This window comes from Argentina silus, assembly GCF_951799395.1.
Source record: "Argentina silus genome assembly, chromosome: 3".
In the NCBI taxonomy this organism is placed as follows: Eukaryota; Metazoa; Chordata; class Actinopteri; order Argentiniformes; family Argentinidae; genus Argentina; species Argentina silus.
The window spans coordinates 515,892-525,891 of record NC_139657.1 but is presented as its reverse complement, the minus strand read 5'-3'; the positions used below and the strand labels follow the sequence as shown (position 1 = coordinate 525,891).

Sequence of the window (10,000 nt, the reverse complement as noted above, 5' to 3'; positions counted from 1 at the left end):
GACTTAATAGTTCAGTGAAAAAAAGGAAAATTAAAGGAATAGGACAGGTTAAAAAAGGTGAGTCTGTGTGTCTGAATATGTGTGTGTGTCACCTTGGTGGGCAGGGGACACTCATCCAGCAGCAGGGTGATAACAGCAGGGCCCAGGGGGTCGTCCAGAGGGATCACTCTGATCAGAGACTGGACCACCTCCAACCAACCATCATCTAGGGGACGGGGAGTTGAGAGTTAAAGAGAGAGCAAATCCACCACTCTCCAACATCAAAGGAACAGGTGCCCCCCCCCCAGCCCCCCTCACCACCGAGGTTCGGCCAGGCTAACATTGTCCCAGGAGAGGGGATTGATGTATGACATGATGACTCATTATGTCAGCAGCCAAACAGAGCCTCAGATTCTCTCCTCTTTCTGTATGCATGGTTTCTCTCTCTCTCTGCAGGACAACCCAACACATCTGTCTGATCACTACATCATTAAGGGCCTTGGACACAGCAGTGATACTGTAGGAAACGCCAGTCATCGTTATCAGGAAGCTGCTATAGGACAAGTGACAGCTGCTGCCAAGACAACACACTTGCCACTTCATGTCTAGAGGACTCCTTCACCAAGAGGACTCACCTCACCAAGAGGACTCTAACTATTTCATGAGAGGTCAGGCCGGGGGGAACCTGAGCTGTGGCTCAGCAGACAGGAGGAAGGAGAGTGATCCTCTCACGACTCTGACTCACACAATAACAAAGTCATTCTTTGACACACACACACACACACACACACACACACACACACACACACACACACACAATAACAAAGTAATGTAGTAGCCTGTACTCTGACTCACTCAATAACATGCTAACAAGTTCTGTGGAAATCTCTTCAGATCTCATGACAACATCTGAGATCTTATGATCTGACATCATAAGACAAGCCTACTCCTGGTCTCCAGAAAGCACCGAGAACGGCCAGACACAGATTAAGACAAGCCTACTCCTGGTCTCCAGAAAGCACTGACTACTTAGTGGGGTTCGAACCCAGGTCATCTACCATTAGGCCGAGAGGCCATCCTCAAGGTCTGACGGCAGGGCTACCTCATCACAGGGGTGTGACTCCAAACCACCTCCACTACAGTAAAGGGTTTTGGCAAGGAGCTCACGATCTGTGAATCTCTCTCTCTCATGTGAACAGTAGAGTGTGTGTTAGTGTGTGTGTGTGTGTGCGCGTCTCACCCGTCTCTGCCATCTCGTGCAGTGTGATCATGGAGTAGGGAGGTTCCTGGTCACTGCAACACAAACACCTCACAATTACACACCACATGATGTACGATCTTCAGCTAGGCTACGTGTGTGAGAGAGAGAGAGAGAAACACAGACACAGGGAGATAGAGAGAGACAGACAGAGACAGTGTGTATGTGGTAAGTCCTTGGATCTAAAATGAGCTGTTATGAAATTCCGACACCAAGCCTGAGGCAGACAGTAGAGCAGATTGATGGACTGATTGTTCCACTGCTGTTGCTGTTGTTGTTGCTGTTGTTGTTGTTGTTGTTGACGAGCGGGCCGGCCCCTCCACCACTCCCCTCCTCCCTCACCCTGACCACTCACTGACAGCAGCGGCCCCACTGCTCCTGGGGGGGGACTCCTTCAGTGGAACACCAGAGGAAGTACTGGCTCTGCTAGCTCCTTCAGCTACTCAACTCAACACAGTGACACTGGGGGGGGGGGGGGGGGGTGCTGACAGGCTGAACTATTAACAGGACTCTGAGGGGGGAGGAGGGAGGGGAGGGAGGAGAGGAGAGAGAGGGGAGGAGGGTGGGGGAGAGAGGGGAGGAGGGTGGGGGAAGGAGGAGTGGAGAGAGAGGGGAGGACGGTGGGGGAGGAGAGGAGAGGAGAGGAGGTATGGAGGCTTGGAACATCGTCCTACAAGCTAACCCCCCTGAGAATACAAACCAGCTTACAAACCTCTCAAACTACCTGAGAAGGTGTGTGTGTGTGTGTTTCAAAAATGGGGCTTTACACAATCTGTTGAAACAGTTGAGAAGTGCTGATCCAGGTTGAACTGGGAGATAAAGCGGTTAGCCCTGATAGCATGGAAGTTCCCCCGCGGCTAACGCTAATCAAGATAAAGATACAGACCCTTCACACCCAGTTCCCTTTCAGGTGTCACTAGGAGAGGGAGACTAGAGAAGCTAATGCTCTCCCCCTCTCTCCCTCCCTCCCCTCCCCCCCCGGTTAGCCATGCTATGGCCTCTTGCTTGGGGTCGGAAAACTGGGCATTAAACCACTTACTTGTCAACCAGCGTTCGGATCACGGCCAACGTGTCCAGAACCAGCCCGTCCACGTTCTGCTTCTTCCTCCGAGGTTCGTGGGGTCCCCTGCCGCGCCGAGGGGGTCGGACCGGGTCACGGGGCCTGCTGCTCCGAGCCTCTGGCGGGTCGGCGGTGAGGGCGCCGGTGTGATCGACCCGCCTCACCTGCGACCCGCCGCGGGTCCCGGACCCGCCGCCGCCTCCGTCCTCCACGTCACTGTCCTCCCGGCACACGCAGCTGTTGCCCATGGCGACGGGCGACGATGTCCCGAGGCTGAACCGGAACCGGGCCGAACCGTGAAGCCGCTCCCAGGAGAGAAGCAGTACTCTGGCGAGGCTCCTGCTGGCACAGAATGCAATCCAGGCGGCTACTATCATATCATGAGGGGCTCTGGAGCGGACGGGGAGGGGACGTCACTCATGGTGCTTCAGCTGCGGGAGGGAAAAAATCAATCAATAAAGGTGTAGATTGTCCTCCACCCCCCCCCCCCCCCCCCCCGACTCAGGACATATCACTATCCTAGACATCTCACTCTGGGTTTAAGAGCCGAATCTCCGATCTGAACCTAACCTTACCTCGGTGGGTCGGCGGCTTAGGCGGAGCGGCAGGAGTCAGCGGCGCCGCGGCCAACCGCAGCCGTCATAGGGAAGGAGATGACCGGCAGAAAGTCCCGCTGCTGTTCCGCTCCCCGAACCCGCGCAGGTCTCCGTGTGTGTGTGTGTGTCGGTCGTCGGGTTGGACGGAAATCTAAAAGTGAAAGAAAGAAAGAAAAACGTACGAAAATGTGAGCCGCGTCGCTTCGCTTAACGTGGCAACAGCTTCATTAATAAGACTCATGACCACCGTGTCAGGGGCGATCTAACGTTTCCTCCAGCGGTTACTGGAGCTGGCCAGAGATTGTGTCCCCTCGGTGTGTACAGTAACACCACACACCCGGAGGAGAGCTGAACACGGCTCAGGGGATCGAACCGCAGACGTTTAGGTCCGATCAATGACAAACCACAACAACATTGCCGTCCTCGCCTGGCGTGGTTATCCAGGCGGTGTTGCGGGACATTGCGGGGACATCCCAAAAAAATACACACACACACGCGTCCCGACGTCCGCGGTGAGAGATCGACATTAGCACCTAGCATTAGCGGCTAAAACGGGCCAACTTTATCTATTCAAAGTGAATGACAGTCGGCTAGCTAGCCGCTAGCCTAGCTAGGTGGGGCGTGGAAGAGGAAGCCACACTTACCAGGCAAGTCAACGAGCCGAGAACCTGGACGCTCTTCTCCTTAGCGGCGCAACAAGCTAGCTATGTTAACGACGGCAACAATAATAATACGATAATAATAATAATAATAATAATAGTAATATAGCTAGCTAGCAAATGGACAACCACCAAGAGGCCCAGAAAATGTGGTTAGCGAGCTAGCTAGCTACCTGGCCGGCTAACGCGTCACTTAGCGCAGCTAACGTTAGCTATGCTAAGCTAAGTTAGCCTGTAGGCTACAGGGAGGGAAGTAGCTAGCACACAAGTTGACACACAAGCGAAGTAACAACATCGACACGTCCGAGAGACAAATCCACGTTTCGTAGATTGAACCGACGGTACGGTACGGCTCCGGTAGACCTCTGTTTGTCTCCGGGTTGATTAAACCCACGGTACGGTACGGCTCCGGTAGACCTGTTTGTCTCCGGGTTGATTAAACCCACGGTACGGCTCCGGTAGACCTGTTTGTCTCCGGGTTGATTAAACCCACGGTACGGTACGGCTCCGGTAGACCTGTTTGTCTCCGGGTTGATTAAACCCACGGTACGGCTCCGGTAGACCTGTTTGTCTCCGGGTTGATTAAACCCACGGTACGGCTCCGGTAGACCTGTTTGTCTCCGGGTTGATTAAACCCACGGTACGGCTCCGGTAGACCTCTGCTCTGTTTGTTTGTTTGTCTCCGTTGACGCCAGACATACCTTGGCGGATCTGGAGTAGTTCCGTAGCGTCAGCTAGCAGCTCCGCCGTCCGACCAGCTGTCAGGCTGAGAGATGCTGGGGAGGCGGGTCCGGTGGGGAGGCGGGTCCGGTGGGGAGGCGGGTCCGGTGGGGAGGCGGGTCCGGTGGGGAGGCGGGTCCGGTGGGGAGGCGGGTCCGGTGGGGAGGGGGGTCCGGTGGGGAGGCGGGTCCGGTGGGGAGGGGGGTCCGGTGGGGAGGGGGGTCCGGTGGGGAGGCGGGTCCGGTGGGGAGGGGGGTCCGGTGGGGAGGCGGGTCCGGTGGGGAGGCGGGTCCGGTGGGGAGGGGGGTCCGGTGGGGAGGCGGGTCCGCTGGGGAGGGGGGTCCGGTGGGGAGGCGGGTCCGGTGGGGAGGGGGGTCCGGTCGGAAGGCTGGTCCGGTGGGGAGGCGGGTCCGGTGGGGAGGCGGGTCCGGTGGGGAGGGGGGTCCGGTCGGAAGGCTGGTCCGGTGGGGAGGCGGGTCCGGTGGGGAGGGGGGTCCGGTCGGAAGGCGGGTCCGGTGGGGAGGGGGGTCCGGTGGGGAGGGGGGTTTTCTCAACACATGACATCTGCAGCTCTTTAAACAACCGGTAGTTTACAAGTCCACGTTCCTAATCTGCACCACAGTGATGAATACAGTCGCTCTATAGTACAATACCGATTTACTGATACAAGTACTGATTTCTGCCTTCCAGGCGCAGACTGCGAGTAGGTACTTTCTTAGTATATCTGTCAGATACAGCGATGCAGAGCGAAACACGAGTACTTACATTTCATCATGTATTTTTGACTGTTTAGTTTGCAAATTGAAGATGATGTTACTCAGACAGGGTAATAATACTGGGCATGACAACATCTCGCAGACAAATCACATACAGGCAGTACAAAGATTGTCCACTTGAAAGCGGTTCTGTTTGCCAACAACCGTCATTTGGTTACAAATCCTATCGAGTGAAGCCAGGGTCAATCAATCAATCAATCAATCAATCAATCAATCAATCAATCAAGCAAGCTTTATTTATACAGCGCCTTTCATACAAAATTGCAATACAAGGTGCTTAACAGTAAAATTGAAAATAGTACAGAACATACAAGTATACATAGAGAATAGAATAGAAAAATAAATAATAATGGATTAAGAGGGTAAATTAAAAAGAAAACAAAAATAGAAGTGCAAGTGGATTAAGAGAAAGCTAAGATAAAAAGGTGTGTCTTGAGGTTTCTTTTAAAAGCGTTCATGGATTGTGACACCCTAAACTCATGAAGTAGGTTATTCCAGAGGCGAGGACCCTAGACGGGGGGAGGGGGGGGGGGGGCACCCGTTTGGAGATGGGAACCAAACTGATCCCGTCCAAAAAAACCCAGCCGGACCATATTGACTGTGACACGAGGCGTCGTGGATTTAGGTAGCTATCCAATGTTGTCGGCTGAATACTCCATTGAACTGACATATCCTTCAACCTTAGTTCCAGGTCAACTGTTACCTTATTCATTTACCGTTTCACCGTCTTTCAACCTAGTTCGTGTTATTCGGCGAGGAGGTATCGCTGTTATTAGCCATATAGCTAGCTAGCTGTCCGTCCCTGCGCGGTTAGCAGTGTTATGCTAGCAGCTAGCCGCTGTGTTCGTTCCTCAGGTCGTTAGCCGAGTCATCGCCTTCAGACTCCGGCGTGTTTCAGGGTTGACAGACGGGTTCGTAGCTCGTTGAATGACACTGCGGTCGGTATCAAACCGGGCCAGCCTCCCGAGGAGAGGCAGGTTCGTTTCAAGACATATGATACTCAGCCGCTAACCAGCTAGCTAGCGAGGAGAGAGCCTCGCTGTCAGTATTCAGGCCTTAAATACCGGCGCTGATGAAGGGTTAGGGCTGGGGTTAGGGCTGGGGTTAGGGTTAGGGTTAGGGCTGGGGTTAGGGTTAGGGCCACCAGGGTTCAGCCTGGTACCCTCTCAGATCGCGGCCTGTAGCAGTCGTTCTGTAACAGGGTGAACTGCTGTGATTGTCCAGAATGGTCCGTGTTTGATGTTTGTTGATCCTGGACGTTGTGTTGTGATGGAAGGTAAAATGATGGTTATACACCGACGTGCCACTGGAGGGAGGCAGAAGCCAAGGCCTGGACGGACAGTAACGTCCTTCCTCACTCTAGCTGTGTGTGTGTGTGTGGGTGTGTGTGTGTGTGTGGGTGGGTGATAATGGTCTGTTTTGTCTGGACTTGTATCCAACAGATAAATCCATGCCTGTCCAGTCCTCTGCTTGATTGAGTTCACACAAGTGAAGTAGGTCAATATTCCACCAAGGCTCCACACCGTTTGGCTCTTGTACAATGGATTGTGTATAGTGTATTATTGTTGTTATTATTGTGTTGCTATGGTTGTGTCCTGTTGAGAGCTAGCTCGAGCTGAGCATTTCATTGTACAGCGTTTGCAGCTGTACCATCTGCACATGATAACTAATCAACCTATGTCTGTGGTGGTGATGCCTTCTAACAAGTCCCCCTAGCCTAGGCCTTGTTCCTGTGTGTTCCTGTGTGTTCCTGTGTGTTCCTGTGTGTTCCTGTGTGTTCCTGTGTGTTCCGGTCACTGGCTGGTGACCGTCTCTGGTCTGGTTTCCCAGGGGCTGCCATGGCGACAGGGGCAGGAGGCGCTGACCTCAAGAAGAAGTTTGTGTCGGAGACTGAAATCGAGGAGAAGAGGAAGATCAGGCAGGAGGAATGGGAGAGAGTCAGGAACCCCGAAGACCCAGAGGGTGAGCTGTCTATCTGCCCCAACCACGCCTACACACACACACACACACACACACTCTCTCTCTCTCTAACATACGCATACACACAGAAAAACATACATTAGAATGAGCATCTCTCTTTCTCTCTCTCCTCTTTCTCCTTGCTTCTTTCCCTCTGTCCTTCCCTCATCTCTCTCGAAAATTCACACTGGTCTCCACTGTGTGTGTGTGTGTGTGTGTGTGTGTGTGTGTGTGTGTGTGTGTGTGTGTGTGTGTGTGTGTGTGTGTGTGTGTGTGTGTGTGTGTGTGTGTGTGTAGAGGCCCCTGAGGAGGAGTATGACCCTCGCTCCCTCTTTGAGAAGCTGCAGGAGCAGAAAGACAAGAAGCAGGAAGAGTATGAGGAGCAGTTCAAATTCAGTAAGAGTCTCTCCTCTCCTCTCTCCATCCCTGCCCTCTCTCCTCTCCTCTCTCCATCCCTGCCCTCTCTCCTCTCCTCTCCTCTCCTCATCCCTGCCCTCTCTCCTCTCCTCTCTCCATCCCTCCCTCCAACACGTCTCCTCTAAGCTACATGCTGCAGCCCCTTAGGGTGAGGCGAAGGGTTCGCCCAGCAAAAAAAAAAAACACCCCTCCACAAACTTCATAAATATGAGAAACAAATAACCTCTCCTCCATTCATCCTGAGGGCTAGGGCAGGGCTAGGCCTGCTGAGGAGGAGAGTCATGGTGTGGGTCTGCTGATGGAGGTATCCACCAGGCCTACAGACGTTTACATCTAACATGGGCCGCTTTGGCCTCGTTATTTTACGACGCTCTCGTCGAGAAAACACAGCGCAGTGTCGTCGACTCGTGCAGTTTTACACACACACACACACACACACACACACACACAGACACACACACAGACACAGACACGGTGGGGTGGGGTGGGTGAGCAGAGCCCGCCGGCTCCTCCTGTCTTCCGGTTCGCTCCGACCGAGCTCTCTCAAGCACGCGCCGACTCCAACCTCGGAGAGAAGCGCTCGCAGGAAGTTCTACACAGCACTCATTCACTCTCACTCTACGTGCAGGAAGCAGCAAGTCAACTGAAAACCAACATGTTGAAATGTGCAGGCGCTTGTTGGTGTTGGATGTGCGTTGTGGCTCCATCCTCTGTCTCCATGAACCCGTGGGGATGAACGTCGGAGCGCTGATGTGGTGTCAACACAGCGGTGGACATTGAGCCCGCCTTACCTGTGGCTCTTCGGCAACAGCCATGTGATTACGTGCAGTTTAGGAAGCAGCTGGAGGGAAATGGTTGCTAAGCTGATGTTTTGCGTTGCCATGGTACTTTTGGTTTCTCATTTATTCCTTTTGGCCTTTTGATGTTGATCTCCCTGGACAGAGATATCTATGGGGTTAGGGTTGGGGGATGACGCACGCACAATGCATACACATTTCAGGACAGGAGAGATGTTGTACAAACGCAGAGCTCCTTTAACCCACCAACTGCCAAAGAGTTCTGGAACACTCCCCACCTAGAGGGCCAGGTGTTCTATGTGGAATCTACCTAGCAACAACACTCTGGCTACTAAATGAAGCATCGTCATTGATGCATTTCTGGTGAATAAAGTCACCCGTGGCGCTCCAGAATGTTGACGATTTGGGCGACTTCATTCACCCTTCGCGCTGAAGGAGTTAACAAAGACCGGTTGGAGAGAGATGGCGTTCTGGTTGTCTACGGGAAGGTCTTTTGCGCTCCGTGGAGGAATAAAAATAATCTTTGCGCCTTTTTTAGTCAACAGGGGAAATGTAGCAGAACAATAGTGGCTTTGGGTCCATCACAGACAACCTGCACAATAACACCGACATGAATTATTGCAGCACCACACATCATCTGAAGATTTGAGTGCTTTCCCTGCCGCTCACCGTCTTCATCCATACGGGTCACCTAACGCTGTTGTAGTCCCACTGGGTTTGATTGAGATACGATGACATACCAAAATAAACCATCAACATGATTTAACAGACACATCTGTTCAGGCAGGAAGGCAGTGTTAGGGGGTGTAGGGTGTCGGGGGGGGGGGGGGGGGGGGGGGTAATGTAGTAGGTGGTAATGTAGGGTGTCGGGGGGGGGGGGGGGGGGTAATGTAGGGTGTTAGGGGGGTAATGTAGTGGGTGGTAATGTAAGGGGAGATAATGTAGGGTGTTGGGGGGGGGGGTAATGTAGGGGGTGGTAATGTAGGGTGTTAGGGGAGATAATGTAGGGTGTTGGGGTGTAATGTAGGGTGTTAGGGGAGATAATGTAGGGTGTTGGGGGGGTAATGTAGGGTGTTGGGGGGTAATGTAGGGTCTTAGGGGGGGTAATGTAGGTTGTTAGGGGGTTATGTAGGGTGTTGGGGGAGATAATGTAGGGGGTGGTAATGTAGGGTGTTAGGGGAGATAATGTAGGTTGTTAGGGGAGATAATGTTGGGGGGGGGGGGTAATGTAGGGTCTTAGGGGGGGGTAATGTAGGTTGTTAGGGGGTTATGTAGGGTGTTGGGGGGGGGGGGGGGGGTAATGTAGGGTGTTAGGGGGTTATGTAGGGTGTGGGGGGGTAATGTAGGGTGTTAGGGGGGTTATGTTGGGTGTCGGGGTGACATGGAGAGGCTGGGTAGCGACGGCCTGGTCGTCAGGAACGACTGGAGCCTGCCTCCGTAGCCATGGCAGCGTCCCTCGGTAACTGTTTCCCTGGTGATAAGCCTACTCTCTTCGTCACCGTGGTGACCCAACGCCTTGCCCGTGTGTTCAGTTCCCTGACACCAGTGTTGCACCTCCTCCTCTCCTCCTCCTCTCTGTCTCCTCCTCCCCCGCCCCTCCTCCTCCTCCCCCTCCACTTCCTCTTTTCCTGGTTATTATGTATACTGATGTGTGTGTGTGTGTGTGTGTGTGTGTGTGTGTGTGTGTAGAGAACATGGTGAAGGGGCTAGATGAGGATGAGTCCCACTTCCTGGATGAGGTCTCCAGGCAACAGAGCCTGGTGGAGAAGCAGCGCAGGG

General features: G+C 53.5%; 2 protein-coding genes across 3 annotated transcripts in view; one reads left to right on the top strand and one right to left on the bottom strand.

The window, feature by feature from the left end:
- The window catches only part of rspry1 (ring finger and SPRY domain containing 1), a 15,645-nt gene extending 11,306 nt beyond the window's left edge, over positions 1-4,339 (bottom strand). The window contains exons 1-5 of one of the 2 annotated variants that reach the window (XM_083666689.1): positions 4,254-4,339; positions 2,873-3,044; positions 2,277-2,728; positions 1,220-1,272; positions 93-205 (exon numbers count right to left, since the gene is read on the bottom strand). In XM_083666689.1, the coding sequence (XP_083522815.1) occupies positions 93-205; positions 1,220-1,272; positions 2,277-2,674 (564 nt within the window). In that variant the 5' untranslated portion in view covers positions 2,675-2,728; positions 2,873-3,044; positions 4,254-4,339. Of the gene's footprint in view, positions 1-92; positions 206-1,219; positions 1,273-2,276; positions 2,729-2,872; positions 3,045-3,537; positions 4,203-4,253 lie in introns of those variants that run through there. The other variant, XM_083666690.1, reaches the window with a different exon arrangement.
- A 1,308-nt stretch (positions 4,340-5,647) lies between these two features.
- Positions 5,648-10,000, top strand: part of psme3ip1 (proteasome activator subunit 3 interacting protein 1) — an 11,660-nt gene continuing 7,307 nt past the window's right edge. The window contains exons 1-5 of the mRNA XM_083666715.1: positions 5,648-5,739; positions 6,491-6,541; positions 6,879-7,010; positions 7,305-7,403; positions 9,911-10,000. The exon at positions 9,911-10,000 is cut by the window's right edge and continues 33 nt beyond it. Coding sequence (XP_083522841.1) covers positions 6,887-7,010; positions 7,305-7,403; positions 9,911-10,000 — 313 coding nt within the window. The 5' untranslated portion in view covers positions 5,648-5,739; positions 6,491-6,541; positions 6,879-6,886. The remainder of the gene's footprint in view (positions 5,740-6,490; positions 6,542-6,878; positions 7,011-7,304; positions 7,404-9,910) is intronic.